Below are 20628 nucleotides of genomic sequence, written 5' to 3' on the forward strand. Positions count from 1 at the left end.
TTCAGGAGTTTAAGAGAGAGAGAGATTATACTCGGTTTCAAGGCCAGTAACAATCAGGCCATCAGATCTGACCTCCTGGGTGCAACAGTCCATTGCATTTCACCCGGTTCTGCGTAGAGCTGAGTGGCTAAAACATACTCTGGTCCCGAGACCTGTAAAACAGTTTGGTAAGGATTGGGGTTATGCTTTGGTGTGAGATCTGTAGCCAAGTCTATGGCACATTTGACAGGCTCTATAAACTGAAAATACTCCAGGACATTTAATGCATTTTACTCTCACTCTTGTGCACTTTCTGAATGTCCGGTACGCACAAGATTAGCAGTAGCTTAAATGCAGTGTGTTACCACGTCAGAGATTTCTTTGGTTTTACACTGGCATTGGCAGTTTCATACTAGTTTTGCAAACCTGTGTTAAGTTTAACACCTTTCTCTGCTGCGGTGGTGGAGTGGTACAAATTGAAGATGACCCTCCAATGAATAGGTTTTGTACACGGAACAGAGTAGACATGTATAGAAGCTAATGATTGGGAGGGTTGCCTTGTATTCAACGTCATTTTGGATTTGGGTAAACACGGTATCTTTGTTCATTGAGAATATTAAGTGTTTTTGCAGTGCCTGGCACAGCCCTGAGAAAACTCTCCCTTCAAATGGCTAAACTAGACTGCACAGGAAATGCCTTTTTTATAGGGCACACACGCAGCAGCTTCTAGTGGGGGATTTCAAGGTCTGTTTCTTTTTAGCACGATGTGGGTTCCCCCATGCAGACATTTTCCCTGCTGATTGTAGGCAAGGCGGTTGTTTTTATTTTACAAGCTGACTCAAGTGCAGGGTCCAGGTGTTGCCCAGCTGCACATTTTCTGATGAAGTAGCACGAAGTGGTGCATTTCAAAGAAGGAAGGTAACTTTGTGGGTTTGGACAGTTCTTACCCAGACCGCACGAGACTGCACCGTATTGAAACTATGCGACGGATAGCCGAGGAGCCCAAAAGGCTGAAGCCAGTAAGGGTGTGTTCTGTGTTTCATCCCCTGTTAAAGCTTTGTTTTCTATCAAGATTGACTATAAAAGTCTTTTCTTTCAGTTTCCCTGGAATTTGAGTTGCGAGGTGCTTTCCAGAAGACTAAACAGAAAACAGCTGTCTGCAAACTGCATGATAAATTTCCTGAAAAAAGTGTGTAGTGAAGCTTATCTCCTTGTGCAGTACATGTATTTTGACAGCATACCCTCCTCTGGACAGATACCACAAATAGACCCACCTAGACACTGGTGGCTAAATGTATTTATGCACTTCCACGGCTCTGATCTAGTGTCTCTGTTCAGAAACCTGCGGTACAAAAATGGCATTTGGGCTTCTGACTGGTCATATTATACTAACACCTGGTTAAAGCAAATATAACTTTGTTTTAGCAGTCTGGTTTGTCTGCAAGATTCATGTGGGGGATGAGAAACAACTTTTTTCATGGAAATGCAGCTGGTGAGGGTGAAGAGCCCTAAAAATGCAGAAACTGGGTCAAATGGAGAAAAAAAAATGACTGAGATCAGGCAGAGCAAAGTAAGTGGGAGGACGTTTAACGGGAACAAAAGGGGCTTATCTTTGAAAAGTAATGAGATTCCTGATGGGAGGGAAAGGAGCGCGTGCGAGAAGGTGTCAGGGACAGAGAATCTGAGCAGGGAAAAGTGGCATTGTATCCCACAGGTACATTTTGTTCTGGGTAGAGCCCTGTAGCCGGGGGGGGGGTCCCGGACCAGCTGGCATGGCATGCATCCCAGGGCAAGCTCCACACCAGGGCCATGCACGGACCCCATGGGTATCTGATCAGACCCAAGGCAGCACGGGCCGGATGATGGGGCTCCGCAGGCTGGATGTTTGACGCCCTGCCCTTCAGGCTTCCGGTTTCCAGCATTTTGGGTCTTCATGGACTCTCTAAACTTTAGGCTTTCCATCACAAAAGAGCTGAGGGTTCAGGCGAGGGTGGCTGCTTTCCGAAGGAGGAGCCTGAACGTTACTTTGTCCATGGCAAGCAGGTTCAGGCTCTTCCACAAAAGAAGGTCCTCCCTTTGTCTCCTGTTGCAGAACGGCCTGGTTGCATTTATTTGGAGTAGTCTTCAATTTTCTACCAGTGCCTAGACATCGCATCCTCGGTGCTTTGGGACTGTTGGAAATGGACCTGTAGCCCCCTGTGCTTTGAACCCATCTACCGCACCCTGCACAGAAATCGTGTTTTAAAAGGTATTGGTCTTAGCAACGTCAAAAAGGAACAGGGCAACTTTTCTGACTTATTTTTCCATAACTTTCTGCAGTCCTGAAGCAGAAAGGACGAAAGCCAAATTCTCTGAAAGGCTTTATTTAACAAGTCTACCCAGCTAGTTTATTTCAGTTAACTCCCTATATGCAGTTAAAGGAGTTAACTGATGATAAATATTTTTCCTCCCCTTTCTCCAACATCAAGGTCCTTTGGCTAGCAGAGCAGATGCTTGTTATAGCCTCCGGGGCCCAACACCAAGGAGTGCTCCTTACTTGGCCACATTGATTGTCACAGAAGGATTTTTAGCAGTTACACTTGAGTATTTTTCTTATGTACAAAAGCTTTGCTAAAACTATCAGTAACTTCCTCCATTTATTTTTGGTGGTAAGTAGTTGTTCACTCGAGTTTCCTGTCTTAGACTTTAGGAAGCAGGGTTTCAAAATCAATGTCCCTGGAAGCCATTGTTTCACAGTATTCATCCAGTTTATTTTCTGAATGGCAGCTGCAAATACTAATTCACTGTGCAGTCCCACTTAACACAGTCTGGCTTCAGTTTGCCAGAAGACTTTTTATGGTTTGGGGTTCAATGTTAAAAGCAGTGTTCAGTTTTTTCAGTACAGTATGAGAATGTCGAACAGATGACCGACGGTCTTCCTTCTTGCCAGTGTGTTGTATGGAGATCGTGCTAGGTTTGTGGCAATACCCCGGGGAGAGGCTGCTGGTTTCTCTCTATCCTACAGTGGGGCGATGTGCAGAACTTCCCGGCACGTGGATGTCTAGGGTGGATTTTGAGAGGAGTCATCGGAAGTTTTTTTTTAACTGATTTTTAATGTTGCCTTGGCAGCAGCGTACGTGGGAAGTCCCTGGGCCATCTGCATAATTGGGAAAGCAGAAATTGCCTGCATTCGTGGTAACAAAGGTGGCAGTTTTGGAGTGATGTAGCCACGATGGTCCAGGAATGATGTGAAGCAAGGATTTTTGTAGCTGATATATTTTATTGGACCAGTTGCATGGTTGGGATAAATTCTCTTAAAATAGACACGTGTGGATTTTGCCCATTCTTTGCTCTTTTGTAGTTTAATTAGCTGAATAGATTTTGCTTGAATATTAAATTATTTTTGGGTTAGTTGCAAGAATAAATGTTGACGTTAAAGAAAATTAGACACTTCCAAAGGCAAATGTTGATCCAAAGGACTGTAGTTGTCTCCGAGTTTGTATCTTATTGTTAGGTGTTGTCTTGTTGTGCCTAGCATGGGAGAAAGATGAGAGGGAGTCCTGTAGATTAAAGACGGAGAGAAAGAGAATTGAAAATCATGATTGATACTTGTTGAACATTTTTAATGTTACAGGGAATAGGTGGTGGCATTAGTTTCGATTCTGGTTCCTTTTTTAAGCAAAGGGTAAAAATGGTGAAAGGTACAACGGTTAACCTTTTTTTTATTCGAGGTTTTAATTTGATTATGTTAATCATCAACATCTTTTTTATGATCATTTTTCTCCATTAGCCTCTCAGTTCTCTGCATTTCTCTGGTCTTGGGTAAATTTTTGACCTTAAAAAATTTCTTTTTTTTCCCACAGACCTATCAAAAAATAGATTCACGGAAATTCCTCCTGATGTATGGCTGTTCGCACCACTTGAGACATTAAATTTGTATCACAATTGCATCAAATCCATTCCCGAAGCTATTAAAAATCTACAGATGTTAACGTATCTTAACATTAGGTGAGTAACCTTTTCTCCCCTTGTCCTGTATCTCAACACTAGACCCCCACAGCTGGTGATAGCCTACTGTCCATTGCTCTTGCTCCTTCCTTTTCTTGGAGTAGTAATTTTTCTTAGGCTTTAGAGACTGGCTCGTTCTGCACAATAGGTTCAACTTGCTTGTCATACAAACAAACGATGATAGATGTGCCTGCAGCGCTGAAAACAATTAGCCACATCATCTGAGAGGAGGAACGAGAAATAAGCATCAGCTTTCCAGGAAAGATGGGTACGCTGTCCCGTGCTGCGGAAGTAGGCAGGTGGAGGATGTGTGTGAAAGGAAAACTAAGACCCCCCATACATAGTTGAGACCTGGCCTTGCACAGCCTGCCTCCATTATGGTCCCCAGTTGCCTAAAATATGCTAAAATTATTTTCTCCTTTGTAAATTCTGCATATGGGTTTTATGACCCAATTTAAGATGACTTGGTTGAGATATGGTGACTTGGGTCTTGAAACCTCCAATGTACTTTTTTCTACTTCTTGTTCTTCTTATCTAAAGACCTCAAATGAAGTTTATTTCAAAAAGCTCTCGGAGATGTACTGCACACGACCCACCTTGAGATAGGAATGAATGTTAAAGAATTTATGGGCTGGAAAACTTGCAGTTTATGAATGGTGTGCTCTGCAGAGAGTTTTAAAAGCACCAGTAATGAAAGCCCTACAGTGTTTTTTTCTAAACAAATCTCATGCTCTTTCCTGTGCAAAACCTCAGAAAAACAATTCCCCTCTTGTTTTGGGTATGAAAGATGCAGAATGTATTTCCCAAAACAGAAATAGAACGGGATGCTAATTTCTCTGTAACTGAGCCCTGCGTGTTATTGCAGCCACTAAATGGTCTAATGGCCAGTTGAGTTACCTTTCTTTTTTGTACATTCTGGGTAACCTGACCCAACTAGGCATTTAAGATAGATACTGCACCGTTATTCTTTCTTCCAGCCACCACCCCCAAACCCCCTGAGGATAGGTGTGGGAAATTGTAGGAAAAGTACAGAGCTTCTACAGGGCCCAGGTATCCAACATCTCTGAAGTTTCAGTCTGTATTTGCAAATCTGTTTACAATACATCTGTCACAAGATTTTTAATTAAGTTGACTTTTTTCCCCAAATTACCCCATGTATCATGGAAAAGAAGCATTTGTAGATGACATTGCTTCTGACAAAGTTTTGGTGACAGTTTCTGCGGTCCTGTGCACTGTGGTCATGGAGAAACAGAATTAAAACATTCAGTTCTGTTTTGATGTATTTCAACTTCATGCAAGTGATTGAAACTTTTCGTTTTGTTCCAATAAGGAACTGAAAGAATTTTGAAACCCTCTAGAATGGCCTCAAAGCAGAATTTCTGTACTCTTGACAGCTCTCTTTTTAAACCGTTGAAAACTGCCACGGCTTCCCCTTTATGCCTGACAGTGATTGATTCATTACTGTAGCTGAACAGTCTGCTTTTCAAAACACAGGTCTTGTCTAGCACAGGTATTTTACTAGGAAATGTATTTTTGTATATACCTGTGACAAGAGGTGACCTGTAGCTGGAAGAGTGCAATGACAGCATGAATAGGGACATCTTTCTTGTTAGTGTAGCATGCTTCTGTTGTGCAGGGTGGTTACTGAGGCCCATGATATACAAGTCAGCATTAATTAAAACATACCTTTCAGTGACATAGTACAGGGTTCGCTGCACCTCTCCATCGATCAGCTGTGCCAGACAAAGGAAATGTTCCTGGGTGTCATTACCCAGAACTTCACGAATGCTTGTTTCAGCATGGTTTGTATTTTTGTACAGCTAAAATTCTCGTCTAATAAGTCAGTAGGTTTTTGTATTCTTCATTTTGTTTCTAGTCCCTTTCACTCGATGATGCTTGGAGGTCGGGAAAGGGGTTTAAATCAGCATCTAGTTCCCCATTTTATTGATGGAAGATGGGCGGCTCTAAACTATTACAGTAGAATATCATTTATTCAGATTGGATAGGGACATGACATTTATTTGACTACGGGGATATGGCAAATGATTTACGCTAAAAAATATAGCTTACAATTGGATTTAGGTGTATGACTATGTAATAGATAAATTATTATAACTGATAGAAGGAAAAAAGGATTTTTTTTATGTTAAGAATCTCAAACTGAACGTAAATTGTCAGAGGCATATTAAAATTTCTTCTTCTTTTTCCTCCTTCTCTCTTTTTTTTCTCCTAGTCGAAATCTTTTATCAACATTGCCAAAATACCTGTTTGACCTGCCCCTTAAGGTGTTGGTTGTTAGTAATAATAAGCTAGTTTCCATTCCAGAAGAAATTGGAAAATTGAGAGACCTAATGGAGTTGGTGAGTATATTTGTGTTAAACATTTACATTATAGAGAATCTTGAAATATGTAATTAAACTTGTTCTTATTAGCATGACTGACCTTACATAAATGTTCAGTTTGTTGTAATTGGGAAATTATGAAGCATGCACAATTCTGAAGTTGTACTAATTTTTTTTTTTTGCCATAGTTCATATGCAAATGAAACAAATTTGCTCAATTGTGTCATCAGTCTAGAACACTAAACCCACCCCTGTAAAACAATATGTTGTAATCTAACATCTGATTTAAAGAATATCTGTCTGAGAGATTCTCCTTTGGATGCAAACAGATGTCACCCTTGTGTCCCCGTAAAAATGTTGACGGAAGCACAAATTGCGAACAAATTTTTTAGCCCTTTGTCTCACTCCAAGTGCCCAAAAATGTTGCTGCAACCAGAAGTGGTTACAGTTCATGATGCTGTAAATGGGAGGGGATGCCCATCGCCTGCAGAACTTTGGGGGTCCCGCACTTGCAGACACACCCCAGTTTGGGACGTGGCACCTGGGGCTGTTGTTCTGTAGGATTGGGCTCCCAAAGCCCTGAGAGAGGCAGGAGCCCAGCCCCATGGGACAGCGGCTCCAAAAGATGTCTGTAGACACCAGTAAGCAGATGGGCTGTGTCAGGACACATCCCAGCACAGCTCATCCTGCTCCAAAGACAATGTTTATGCCCCTTGTGCAATATATTAGTGAACTTAATGGCCACTATTTATCACATTCCTTTTCTAAATGTCTTTCACCTGGAAGTCTTCTTTCTGCAGGGGTAAAGAAACATTGTCAGTCAGTTAGCCTGCATATTTAAAAGATCCTTGTTAGAATATGTTTGACATTTCTATAATTTGTTTACCTACTGTCCTCTCCCCTGGTTGAAGTCCCTTGATTCAGAAATATTTACAGATGAAAATGGGATAACTGTTTTTGCTCTTCAGAACTTGTATGTGTTGCCATAAAGTTAATCTGTGAAAGCCAAACAAGCAGTAATTGCACGTAAGGAGGCAGTCTGGTGTTAAGTAAAGATTAGTTTTTGCAGTCTGGCAACAGCTGCTGCGCCCAGAACGAAACGTGCCTGCACTAACTCCAGCAGTAATGAGAACCGGGGGACGGCGGGTGCCTCGTCAGTTCTTAGGGGTGTTGCTAATTGGACGTTGCAACCAACCAGCGTCCCATTTCTGTCGTAGACATGTCTCGGGGATATAGGTTGCAGCCGTGTTGGTTTAAAGGCAAAAGCAGTCAAAACTCTTGTGGCAGGGGCGGCGATATCTTTTATTAGAAGGTGTCTGATGGCAAGCAGGATCTTGAATTTTGCTTTTTTGCTTCTTTTCTTGTTAACAAAATTCAACCTCCTGCTTGCCATCAGACACCTTTGGGCAAATAGACTGCTCCAACTTTTATTCGAGCCTAATTTGCATAAATTGAACTTTCCCACCCAGGATAACTAATACCATTCTCCAGTTCCCCTGTGCAGTATGAAGTTTTATTTCTACCCGGGAAACATTTTACTATTCTCCTTTGCCTGAGGGAAGGGCATGTGAGCCCGGAAGTTGCAAATATAAAAATATTTTTGCAACTACCTAGTTGGTCTAATTAAAGATATCACCTCTACCACTAGAGTTCTGACTGCTTTTGTCATAGACATGCACACTTCAGAAATAATTCAGCCTGTTTACCCTTGATTAATTTTTTGGAGGCAAATACAAATAGGAGTTGTTTAACTTGGAAGTAGATTGGGATAGTATGAATGAATTTTAAATTTCTTCTTTTCTCGTGCACCCAGAATAGAAGTAGGGAAACTATTATGTTATGTCTACACCCGTATTGAAAATGGGTCAACAGTCATTTTACACTTTTAAGGCTGGTAGGCAACGCAAATGCCCAGATGGATGCTGGAGAGCCATGCTGATGGAAGGAATCCTGTCCTGAGCTAGGGAGCGGTGAAATAGTGAATGAGAGTATCTGTGCAGGAGACAACCCTGCAGCTTCCCAGGCATCCAGCTCTGTGCAGGACTGGGGTTGCCCCATCCCTGTCAGCACCGGGGAGTTGGACTGATTCTGAAGCTTATGGATTTCCTTATTGAAGAGGAAAGCTGAATGTGCCTCTAAGGACCTAAGCTTTAAAACCAAGCTTTGATTCTTCACCTGTATGTTGGGTAGGCAGACATCTAAATGTTGTCATAGCACACACAAATCACACCTGGCAAACTAAGTCTCCTTTATTGAACTGAGATTAAAACAGGTTGGAAACTTGCATTTTTGTGTATGTATCTGAGGTCATTTCCAGGTTCAATACATTAGCAAAGGTTAGAAGCAATCCTGCAGCACCTGGGGTAACTCTACTGTTTCATGTGCTCGTTCAGAGATTGCTACACCTTATTGATAACAGGCTGGGGTATTTTACTTCGGGGAGTAGAAGCTCATGGCTTTGGATCCAGTAGTGGTTTGGTCACGTAACATAGTGAAGGAGAAGGATTATTATCCCCATTTTACAGAGGGAACAGAACATAAATGACTTGCTTGCATAAGAAGTCTTTGGCAGAGATGGGAACAGGTGCATCTTCTGATCTGCAGTCCAGTGCATTAGCCTCAAAGTTAATGTCACTTGTCCACGGGTTTAGGTCTCTTGCCTGGGTGCTCATACTACTAGATGTTACTGTAGGTTGAGGAGGAAGCCCTAAGACTTAGGTTACAGCTCTCTTTGTTTGAAAAAGGGAAAATAATGTCTGTGCTAGCTTTCTTTGTAACATTTCCTTTGTTTAATTTCAGTCAAGCTATCGTTCAACTCACTGACGCCTTATCTTTTGCTTAGGATGTTAGCTGTAATGAGATTCAGGTCCTTCCTCAGCAAATAGGAAAATTGCAGTCACTCAGAGAGTTAAACATAAGAAGAAATAATCTCCATATGTTGCCAGATGGTAAGCTTCTCTTTCTCCTCTCGCTGATTTAAGTCCATTACACAAAGCATTAGGATGTCTAATTCTGTTGTCTTTCCCCCCTTACAGAATTGGGAGACCTCCCCTTGGTAAAGCTGGATTTTTCTTGTAATAAAGTTACAGAGATCCCAGTTTGTTACAGGAAATTACGCCATTTACAAGTAATAATTCTGGATAACAATCCAATGCAGATACCACCAGCACAGGTTAGTATAAAACCCTTCTGGTTCCTTGGCTAACCATAGATATAAAAGAAGGGGAAGGCGTGCTTGGTTCATTACCAGCCATCAGTCATATATAACATCCAAGAATGTTTCTTGACCCATGATCCTTGCTCAGACGTTTTGTTTTGTAGCTTGTCCTTCATCTAGCCTTTTACTGTAGCTGATCAGGAAGCGCATAGGACCTGCCCAATCACCCCCAATTCCTGTGCAAGTTGCTGAAGTTCAGCATCGGGTCACTTCTCTGCCCTATGTTGTCCATGGTCTGACTAGGTGATCAAAATGTTCCATTCTGGCCTTCAAAATATAGAAATCAAATTTTGGAAAGGAAGAAGAAACTGCTACATTGCATAGCAAACTGATAAGGTATTGTGAACTTCCAGTGGTGCAGCCCAGGAGAAAAACTGCAGCTGCCAGCATTAGGATCAGCTTCCTTTTTCCCACAGGATCCCCCGTCATCTTTCCGCTTCCCTATTGCTGCAAGCTCTTTCCATCTTTACACTTGCTTTTGTCTGCCCTGACGTTACTAGGCCGTGTTATTGGGCCTGTCCAAACACATCATCCTTTTCTCCGTATTTCACAGAGACATTGTGTTTCCCTTTGTTCCTCTCTCATTCAACATGTTCATCTGTTCTGCCACCCTCTCCTCTCGTAGATGGTTTAAATGCTTCTCTCCTGTTGTCGCTCAGATCAGCTGCAGCCTTCTGCTGCAGGCAAGAGACTGGCACTTGCGTTTGCCTGCATAGCAGCTCTGTCTGTCTTGGGCTTTTAGGCAGTAGGATTTTTTCATAGCTTGACTAATGAGCTACCAGAGCTGCATTTTTATTGGGTGGGTGGAAGGCGGAAATCCCTTAGATATAAAAGGTATTTGTTGGTACGTGGTATTGTAAATATATCATGCAGCTAAATAAATTTTTTTGTGTGTTTCCTAACAGATATGTTTAAAGGGCAAAGTACACATATTTAAATTCCTCAGCATTCAGGCATGCCTCAGAATAGATAAAAAACCAGATTCTTTGGATCTTCCATCATTGGGAAAACGAATCCCCTCCCAGCCACTGACAGACAGGTATTTTCCTTTCTTCATTTTTGCTTTGAATTCAATGTTTAGCAGGGCTGTGCGAAACACCATCGTTTTGTTTTGACATCCGTTTTGCCATTTCAAAGAGACGGTGTTTCATTTTGTCGTTTCATTTCAAAGCACTGTCCCGTTTTGTTTAGTCAAAACTGTTTCGCTGTTTTGACGCGTTTCAGTGTTTCGCTCATAGGCTATAATGGGACATCATGAAAATTCCTAAATCATTGTCATTTGTTGTCTTGTTCAGATCCAAGTTGCAGGGATGGTAGCCCCTTCTGAGGGCATGAAGCCTGCCAAGTTTCAAGTAGGTAGGTGCAGGGGTTTCTTGGAAAACTGCACCTCAAAGTCCTGAAAGCAAAACTCGGTGACACTTGCTGGCAGCGGCAGCCTCCTGTCATCCGGCATGCAGATCCAGGGGCCTGCACCCCCGGGAGGGCTGCGGGGCTGTGCTGGACTCCTCCCGGGGGTGCGGGCCCCTGGGTCTGCGCTGGATGACAGGAGCCTGCTGCTGCCGCCTGGAACCAGCGCAGCTCGCACCCAGCACCAGGCTCCATGGAGCTCGGCCCTGGCTCTGTCCGCCTCCCACCACCGGGCTGAGCTCCATGGGGTGTGGAGCCACTCAGAGCGCAGTCCTGGTTCTCCCCTGCCACCTGCTTTGAAATTTGAAATGTTTCGAGTGCCCTCATTTAATTTCGAAGCTTTTTGTTTTGTTTCAATGTTGCTGTTTTGAGCTTCGAAACGAAATACTTGGCGAAATTTCACACAGCCCTAATGTGTAGGATGCTGGAGAAGCACTGCCACAGAAAGTCTGTCTAATTTTGCTAGTGGACTAGCTTGTTTTTTCTCTCTCTCTCTGTTTCAACTCGTATTACAAAGCAAATTATAATTATTCTCACTGCAGATTTAATGTAGTATATCAGAAATTAGACTGAAGTCTTATTTTGAATGTGTTCATTGAAGCAGGTCACTTTTTTTTCTTTAGGGCTTCTGCAGTACACTATGGCATTACGGTTATATTTCCCTGAACTTGCTCAGAGTGGAACAGTTTGTTAGCAAGAAAGCCTGCCTCCTAACCACGAGACAGCCTTATATATTTGAAGAAACTCTAAATTCAACTGTATCTTACAAAGCTTAAAACAATTTGGGCTTTTTTGCCTTGAGTTCTCCTGAAGTCAGAAACTTGGCATATTTTACTTAACTTTTTTCATAGAAGACCTTTTCGAAATAAGCAAATAAATATACTTCCTTCTGCTTGGACTCTCAGTCTGTCTTGCTTTAGGACACCAAATATTCTATACAGCATTGTTGTATTCTTGGCAATACATTTAAAGCTGCATTCACAACCCTTAGGTTTGTCAGTAGTCAGTGCTGAACCAAAGGTAAAAGGTTTTCCTTGTGCTGGAATTTCTGGAACGTTTAATTTCTGAGCAGGGCCCTGAGTAGCTATCCAGACAGGGTTAGCAAGGGGTAGTGAGATGACAGCATTCGACCAGAAGGCAGGCTTGATAGTAGTTAGGAAGCCACAACTCTGCGTGAAGTTTTAACACGTTGTAGTTTCTCAAAGGAAGTGATGCAGTTGGTATTTAACACTGCCCCCGGACATAGTACTTGGGTGGACTGTGAGAAGTGGTCTGAGTTTACAAGAAACTGGACAAGATAAGCTAATCCAGCGGGGGCCAGCCTTGTTGGGGAGTGTGCCCCAAGTGCCATTCTGATCTTCCCTGCCCAGTCCCTTGCTCTGCTTTCTGCTTCCTGCCCTGTGCTCCCTGCATGATCTGTGGCTCTGTCTTCTGCTCCTTGCCCCGTCTGCTGCTGTGCTGTCCCCTCCGCAGTCTGCTGCGTGCCACGCACAGGCTGCCTGTGGCACAGGTTGGCCACCCTGCAGGTTGATCTTTTGAATCTTAATCTTGTTTTAAAATAGTTTTTTAGCAGTCTGAGAAGGTCCATGGTCACACCTGTCGCAGCTTGGAAAATAGTGTTTTACTTTTCACTTCTCATGTAGAAAAGTTAAATCTTACTTTGTGTTTGCCTTTTTCATTCTTATAGCATGGAAGACTTTTACCCCAATAAAAACCATGGTCCTGACTCTGGCATTGGCAGTGATAATGGAGATAAAAGACTGTCTACCACCGAAGTGAGTTTTCTTGTACTGCTTATTTAAACTTTTTTGTTTTAAGAAGTTTTATTTTTTCCTTCAGATTCTACAGACTTGCTGTGTAATGTTTAGGAAAGCTTAAATAAATGAAAGGGCTGTTGCAGTTACATTCAGTGAAATGTGGTTTGTTTTGACCACATTTTTAGACACAGCATGTAAGGTTGTGTTTTAAATTTGCTTTCGCTTATTAAAACAAATAAAGTGAAGTGATGCATAAAGTATTTTTAATGAAAGGGATGTCTATATTGAAAAAATGTGTTCTGAATTCAGATTTGGTAGAAAATGCTGTTTGACGTGTTAGATGTATAGTGATCAGCAGCATCTACTTTTTCCAAGAATCTGCTCATGTAGCTGTATACTTCTTGAGTTTAGCCAGCTGTAGTTTGTCACAGCAGTATTACAATTAAACACAAGAACATTGTGAAAATGGGACTAAATGAAGATTATTAAAATGTTTAAAATCCAGGTTAAAAGAGACTTGAGCAGGGGTTGGCAACCTTTAAGAGCAGCAGGCTTCCACTGCAGGCCACCGCTCCCCTGTGCAGCACCCAAGCCCCTGCTGCCACCTCCACGATGTATGGCAGCGATTCCTGTCCCCAGTGGGCCAGATCCAGTCACTTTGTAGGTTGGATCCAGCTTATGACCCATAGGTGCTGACCCCAGAATTAGACTGTTCATGAAAATGGAAATATCATAGGGTTGTGTCAAGAGAATACTAAGAAGGAAAGTGGTCACGAAGACTTGAAGTGTGATTCTCTCAGCTTTCAAAACTGGGTGATACTGAGTGAGCGTTTGGCAGGAAAAATAGTTGGGTGTTTCAGGAACTGCTGCTTTCACAGGTGCACATTTTACTCTGTCAGGAGCATTGTGCTGCAAGTGTTCTGCGAATGAGAAATGCTGATTTGCAAATGAAACAGAGCAACTTGAGCACTTGTTGCATTGGTTGTTAGGCTTTTTTTCCTTAAATCTTCTTTCATTTGAGACTCATTAAGGATAGATTCCTTACTGTAGTTTATGATTATGAATAAAACATGATGTGAAATAAGTAATGACCATGGAAGTTATGTTTCTGTTGTCACTGTTTTTGCAGCCATCTGATGATGATACAATCAGCCTTCACTCTCAGGTATCAGAATCAACAAGGGAACAGACTTTAAGAAACGACAATCATTTAATAGGAAATAAACACGACTCTCAGAAAGGTAAGGCCTGTGGCACGTGTGTTGTTGTAATGTGCTTAAATTCTTGTTTGGTCAGGGCACAGATCATTTCAGTTAAGTACTTCAGAATCTGGCATGATGGTGTAGTACATCTATATGTTTATCATTTCAAACATCATTGTAATAAAATGATAAAGATCAAGTCAGCATATGCACAATGAGAAAGAAATACATGTCTTGAAGATCCTTTCTACATTCAAAAGTCAAGATTTCACCATATCATCTTTTGACTTTGTTACAAGTACCTTTCTTTCTTAGGAGTAACATTAGATTGAGAGAACTGTTTAATATTCTCTTTTCCAATCTCCATCAATCATCACTAGACCAGGAGGTGGATGATTATATTGACCCTAATGCGGAAGATGCAGCTATTCCTGAACAAGGAGATGTACAAATTGGACCATTTATTTCTTACATTAAGGTACTGTAACTTCAGAAGAGGAGAAAACTAGATGGCACATTTCATTCATTAACATCTAAACTCTTAATTATTTCCATTCTGTATAAGGAACAAGGAAAGCATCCTGAGAAATCTCAGAAAATAGAACGGAATGAAGACTGGGGAGATGAAAAACGGTAAGCCTTAAAGACCTATTTTCCTGAGTATTTTTCAAACTTCTGCGTTTGAAAGATGGATGTGCTATGATGCATAGAAATAATTTTGGTTGGGGAGAAAACGTTAAAACTTTTAGCAAGGACTTTTCAACTAGTCAGGTAACATCTCCATTTAGTTAAAACAAGCAAGTAACAGAATGTGCATGCATTTCCATGATCTGCCAAAAACAAGATTTTTAATCTAAACTAATGTTTCATCTTTCAGGCTTCAGAAAGAACAGTTGTTGGCAGAGGAAGAAGATGAACTGAAGGAAGTGACTGACTTGAGAAAAATAGCAGCTCAGCTACTGCAGCAGGAGCAAAAAAACAGGTATTTGGGTTTTGTATCTCAGTAATCAGTTAGACAAGTTGTATGCTATTTTTAGTTATCAGATTACATACGGTTGTGCATCTTAAAATCCTTGGTATTTTATAACTTTGAGAAGAGACTTGTGCAACTAAGCTCATTAAACAGTTGAAGTAGTTCATAAAGTATTTTTAACTGTGCCATGTGTCTGCTTGCATAGAACTGGATAGAGGAACCTCAGTACTCAAATACAATGTACATATGATGCAGAACAAGGAGTTGATTGGGGGGGTTTTGTAGCTCATGTCATTAAAAGAGACGAAAATAAGTCTGAAGTGAACATATCATATATTATGGAGTTAACCTACCCTTTCATTATGTGACTTGGTGTGTAATTATTTTTCAAAGCAAAACATTCCTATTTGGAAATAGTGGAATCTAGTATTAAAAGATTTTTTAACACTATTGCTGATGTGACAAATTCATTTCAGCTTGATGTTTAAGCATGAAGATACAAGTATGCACGTTATTTCTTTGCAGCTGTTGTTCTTACAAAAAAGGAAGTTTTCAACAAAGTTATATGGTCTTGTAGGATAATACGTCCTTTCAGATTGCTGAGATGTGTATTTCTAGGTTTTATAGAGGAAAGATCATGGCATGTTCAAGCATGCTTCTTTCACATGACAGAACATGTGAGCAAACAAACTAGATATCATTAATTTCATCCTGACTTCTTATCTCTCCTCTAGCTAGATATCACAAGTTCATCCTGACTTCTTATCTCTCCTTATCAATTGACATTTTCCCTTGAACATTGCAATGAAATGGGTTCTTGAGAAGGGATTTGAGCCAGGACTGGAAAATGGCCTTGAGGCTTATTTCAGGGGTGGTATTCCGTGCATAATATGGAAGAAAGCACACAAGGTGTTTATGCGAGATGGGGCAAAGGGCTGACAAAGGCCCTGCTCTTAGTGGGCTACTTGGGACAAGAGGGTGAGAAGAGTCATTTGCCAGAAGGTATCTGGGGATTGTGGTCATAGTTAGGAGAGGAGCAGGGAACAGGAGCACAGTACTGACGGTGAATGGCGATGGGCAGGAAGGGACCTCTGCTGCTGAGCAATCACAGTCCATGTAACAAGGTGATAACACATCCCACAGTCCATTGAATGCCTTTTTCATTAGTCTTGAGTTTCCACATTGCTGCAGATGCTCTGCTGCAGTTTTTCTTAAAAGGCAGTGGGGAAAGATAAACAGTAAGAGGTCATTATACCCTGCTACTGTAGCTGGAAAATTGTCTTCAGGACCATGCCAGTGCTCAGTCCTCATTTGAGTTCGGTGTGAATTGTTCAGATTGACTCTAGCGGTAATTACTTGTAGTTTCATGTACTGTATTTAAAATTTGGACATGTCCATTGGGATGGGAAAAATAATGAAGATAGGAACATAATTAAGTGTATTAAAAGAAACATAATTAAGTATATCATTGCTGTTTTATTGTAGTAGAGATTTAAAGTAAGGAGATTTGCATCTAAGGAAGAGCTGTCCTTGCTAAGAGGCAGGCTGGCAAAGATGTTGCTAAGAAAAGGCAAATCTTTGAAATCCTTCCTCTAATATGAAATATAGACGTGGAAAGGCAGCATTTGCAAGTTGTAGTGTGCATTGTTTGCAATATGCTGCCACTTGTCTAATAATAGTTTGGTTTTTTTTTTTAAATTAATAACACACACCATGTTTACCTGCTGCTGCCACTGAGGGTAAGCAGCAGCAGGCGGGTGGGAGGCAGCAGCTGCAGCCCAGAGCCTGAGCTGGGGCTGGAGCTGCAGCAGGGTCTGCCCCCCAACCTTGTACTTGAATCCAAAATGAGGGGCTTTCCTCCTCTGTTGAAGGGGGGGATCTTGAATTTGAGTAAATATGACAGATTGAAAAACGTTTTATAAATTTCCCAATTATATGATCATTCACTTACCTCAGTATTTAAATGAAGCTGCACACGTTAAACATAACCATTACTGTACTGTATACGGTAATTTAGTTCTTAGTTCTGTCTTTTGCCTCAGGTGGCTCTGTCCTTGCATATTCCTATTTACTATTTGGTAAAGTTTTACTTCAATGCCTTTGGAACTTGCATAAAGAACGAGTGTACTTCTAAACTTGTGGTGACAAATTCAGCACTCGTTGGTCAGTAGCATTTAGTAAGCGATAAGTTAGCCTTGATTTTGCTTGTGGTTTTGTCAATTTATAATTCCTTCTAGTGACAGCAATACATAATCTTTAGATGTTTACAGCAGAAATATTTCTGGTTTTGAATCTGAAAATATGTAAATACTTTCAATGTCTAGCTTTGATCTGATCACATGAAATTCTCTAAAATGTATGCGCGCAGAAGTAAGGTCTTATTAACAATAACTGATCATTTGGCATGTTTACTTTTAATCCTATGCAGTCTGTCCACTCTCTCCTTTCTCCTTGCTGTACTAATGACTTCCCTATCCTCTCCCATCAACCTCTCCTGCTTCCTTCTTCCATCTTTGGGTTTGATGTACATGAAATGTGAATACAGACGGAGACCATTAAGCTATAGAACTTCATTCAGTGAAAAGCTGTTCCAGAGGACAAGGGCAGCAGGACGTGCATCAAGGTATCCAGTGTTTGTGGAGCTTTAAAATTCAGCAGATGATAATGTGTTGAGCAAAAGCAACATTAACTGGAATTTGCTTATTCAAATTAAAATAAAGCGACTGGAGGAATTAGCATAAGATCCCTAATGACTAAAAATAGATCTCAAGGTAAATGATTATGCAGTATTATCCCCAAGGAGAGAGTATGCATTTCAGAACATTAGATATCCTTCCAAAACTGGAGTTTAGGAAGTTTATTAGCTTAAATCCTTCCCTTGGCTCCACCAGTGACTCGCCAAACTACAGTTCTCAAACCTCACATCTTGTCCTTTGCAAAAAAAATGTTATCCTAGCATAGCTCAGGAATGTTTGACCGCTCCTCTCCAAATGCCTTCATCTCTACATATGAAAGAACAGTGTTTCACGAGAAGACTTGTTTTTGAATGGCTTTAAGCGATACTTTTTGGAAATACTAGCTTGTAATTGAGTCTGGTTTGGTGAACTTCTTGGTTCCATTGGGGGACCAAGGAGTGAACAGACAGGGAAAGCCACATGGGAGTAAAGAAATTTAGTACTGGTATACAAAGGGAAGAGCCATCTGTGAAGATAGGAAACGTGACTTGAGTCCATCTCTCCTTTGATTTTCAAATTCCTCTGCATCTCTTGTGCCGTTGGGAAGGCCCATCGAACTCCTTGTACACCTTGCAGGGATCACTACCCCTGTGCAGTTCCTGCTTCCTTAACATTAAGGTTTAAAGTTAATACGTTTACTTCAATGGGAGTTTTTCTTGTTATTCCATATTTATTATGTCATGCAATGCAGACATTGCAGCTCTATATATAGCTGTTTTTGTCTGATGCTGTTAGAAGACCTGAATAATTGGATCCTTGATGATAAACTATAGGAAGTATGCACTGCACGATGCAGATCGTTTGTTCATGTCACAGGTTTGAACCTGCATGATCCATTTAGTTAAATAAGATTTACATAATTACATAAACATGCGGCATCTAGAAGACTTAGCCCACCGCTGAGACTGTTTAGCTTAATGCTGCTCTAACAGTCCAGGATGGGTGTCAGTGGAAGTATTTAATACATTACTTGAATTGATGACTAATAAAGGCAATTTTAGAAGAATGATAAGTGTCACCTAAAATTACGGTGTCTGTCTTCCTGTAGCCTTCTTCTCTTTCGTTCAGTGAATCATGGTTCTGATTGTTTGTTTGTGTGAGTCCCATTTTGTATCTTAAAAAACCCTGCACTCTGGGCTCAATCCTGCACACATTGAAGTTATTGGCATCTAGTGATGCAAAATTGTTAGTCCCAAAGAATTCAAAAGTTATAAGTCCGACCACTAAATATCTTGACTTCGTTAAAGATCTTACGATTACAAATTGCCCTCATTGATTTGCCTTCTGTTTTTCAAATCTTTAAAAGGACCCTGCATGTCCTACCAAGTCTTTGGGTGATTGTTTCAAGTTAGAAATGCATGCGCAAATGCAGACCACCAGCTAGTTTGGACTGGACCCTCTAGGTTTTAGGAGAAGGCAGTTACCATCTTTCATAGACATTAGGGCTGGAAGGGACCTCAGAAGATAATTGAGTCCAGCCTCAACTCATCCCCATCTTATTCATCCCCATTTTACCTTCCGATTGCTCTTCTCACTTCTTCCCGGTTCTCTAGTTTTTACCCCTTAAAACCTCCTGCCCAGCACCCACTCCCACCTTACCATTTCTCTTGCCCAGCATCCTAAGTTCTGCATTTTCCTTGCCCTCCACTCTCTTCCTCTGTGTCCACCTAACCGCTTCTGCAGTCTTCCTTCCCGTATGTTTTTTTGTCCCTGTCTTATTCACTGCACTGTGTCCTACCGTTTCCTCTCTCTGCCACTTGTGATGCACAGGGCTGAGCTTCTGTGTTGAAAGCAGCCTGGCTTCCATCCATGGAGAACAATTGAGGTGGTGTCCATTGGGGTAAAAATCAGCTGGGGCAGCTTGTTGCTAAAGAGCTTTAATGAAATGGACACGCAGCATTTGCAAGACTGAGGTACCATGAGAGTTAGGAACTTTGCTGCTGACTTCAGTGAGAGCAGGATTGGGTTTTGCCGAGTTCCCTTGATAGAAACGCATTCAACCTGCATGTGACATATGTCCTGACATGTTTCGAATGTTTATTTTGCAGGAAGTGTTTTGTAGGGTGCTCTGTACACTGGAAAGGTTTTTAAAAAGAGTGCTGTTTAGATAAATGTATATATTTTTTCCCCCAGGCTCCTTAATCATTCGACCTCAGTAAGCACAAGAAACAGGCCAAAGCAGCAGACCGTGGAATCCGAAAAAAGGTATTAAGAAAATTATAGTCTTATTTGTCTACTCAAGTTACCCGTAGCTGTGTAGTTACTGGTGACACTAAGTGATAGGAGTGAGTGATCAGGTAGCTTGCTTCTTCATTTTTATAGTGTGTGCCAAACACTCTGTGTGTGTACAGTCAGTTTATATCACCATTTCTCCTGTTGAAGAGGACTTTCTAAATATCAACAGAGGAACAGAAAAATAACACCTCTATAAACTATTCTAAACATTTTCAGGATGCCTTGGGCACTTTTTTTACTCTGTCAGTTAAGAAATGTGTTTTGGTAGTGTTGGAGACATGTTAGTATTGTTTGGTTTTTGGCATCATCCAGATGAAGCATTCTCTGAGCCTCTGAATTTAATTTGCCCTTTTAATTCTAGCGATACAGGCAGGCTAGATGCTTATCTGTATGTTTAACTCGGCAGTAGGTGTGACATTTCTCACTTTGAACGGTTCTTGAGTAGAATGTAAGAAATAATTAGTTTTTGTGTTTGTCGAGGAGCTCCTGTATTTAAACCGTTAGTACTTAAAAAAAAATTGTCAACTCTTATATGCCATAAACACCACGTTTTCAGGTTATTTGGGCACTGAAATGTTTAACAGTAAACTGAAAGTAAACTTTTTTAAATGATCATTTTTTCAGGGATATCCTTAACTCTGCTTACTCGAGTTTTAATGGAAGTTGTTGCAGCTAATACCAAACATTTGTCAACTCTGAAAAGAAGCATTGAGAAATCCAAGTCATCTTCCTCAGACGTGGGGGGGTGGAAGAACTCTTTTAACGTTTTGCCGGTCAACAATGTCAAATCCTTC

General features: G+C 41.2%; 1 protein-coding gene across 1 annotated transcript in view; it reads left to right on the forward strand.

Moving 5' to 3' along the window:
- The window catches only part of LRCH2 (leucine rich repeats and calponin homology domain containing 2), a 75244-nt gene that overhangs the window by 24608 nt on the left and 30008 nt on the right, over window positions 1–20628 (forward strand). Inside the window, exons 2-12 of the mRNA XM_059732929.1 lie at window positions 3822–3966; window positions 6200–6326; window positions 9151–9256; window positions 9344–9480; window positions 10431–10564; window positions 12620–12707; window positions 13819–13930; window positions 14272–14369; window positions 14457–14524; window positions 14769–14873; window positions 19733–19804. Of these exons, the coding sequence (XP_059588912.1) occupies window positions 3822–3966; window positions 6200–6326; window positions 9151–9256; window positions 9344–9480; window positions 10431–10564; window positions 12620–12707; window positions 13819–13930; window positions 14272–14369; window positions 14457–14524; window positions 14769–14873; window positions 19733–19804 (1192 nt within the window). The remainder of the gene's footprint in view (window positions 1–3821; window positions 3967–6199; window positions 6327–9150; window positions 9257–9343; window positions 9481–10430; window positions 10565–12619; window positions 12708–13818; window positions 13931–14271; window positions 14370–14456; window positions 14525–14768; window positions 14874–19732; window positions 19805–20628) is intronic.

This window comes from Alligator mississippiensis, chromosome 8, assembly GCF_030867095.1.
Source record: "Alligator mississippiensis isolate rAllMis1 chromosome 8, rAllMis1, whole genome shotgun sequence".
NCBI lineage: Eukaryota > Metazoa > Chordata > Crocodylia > Alligatoridae > Alligator > Alligator mississippiensis.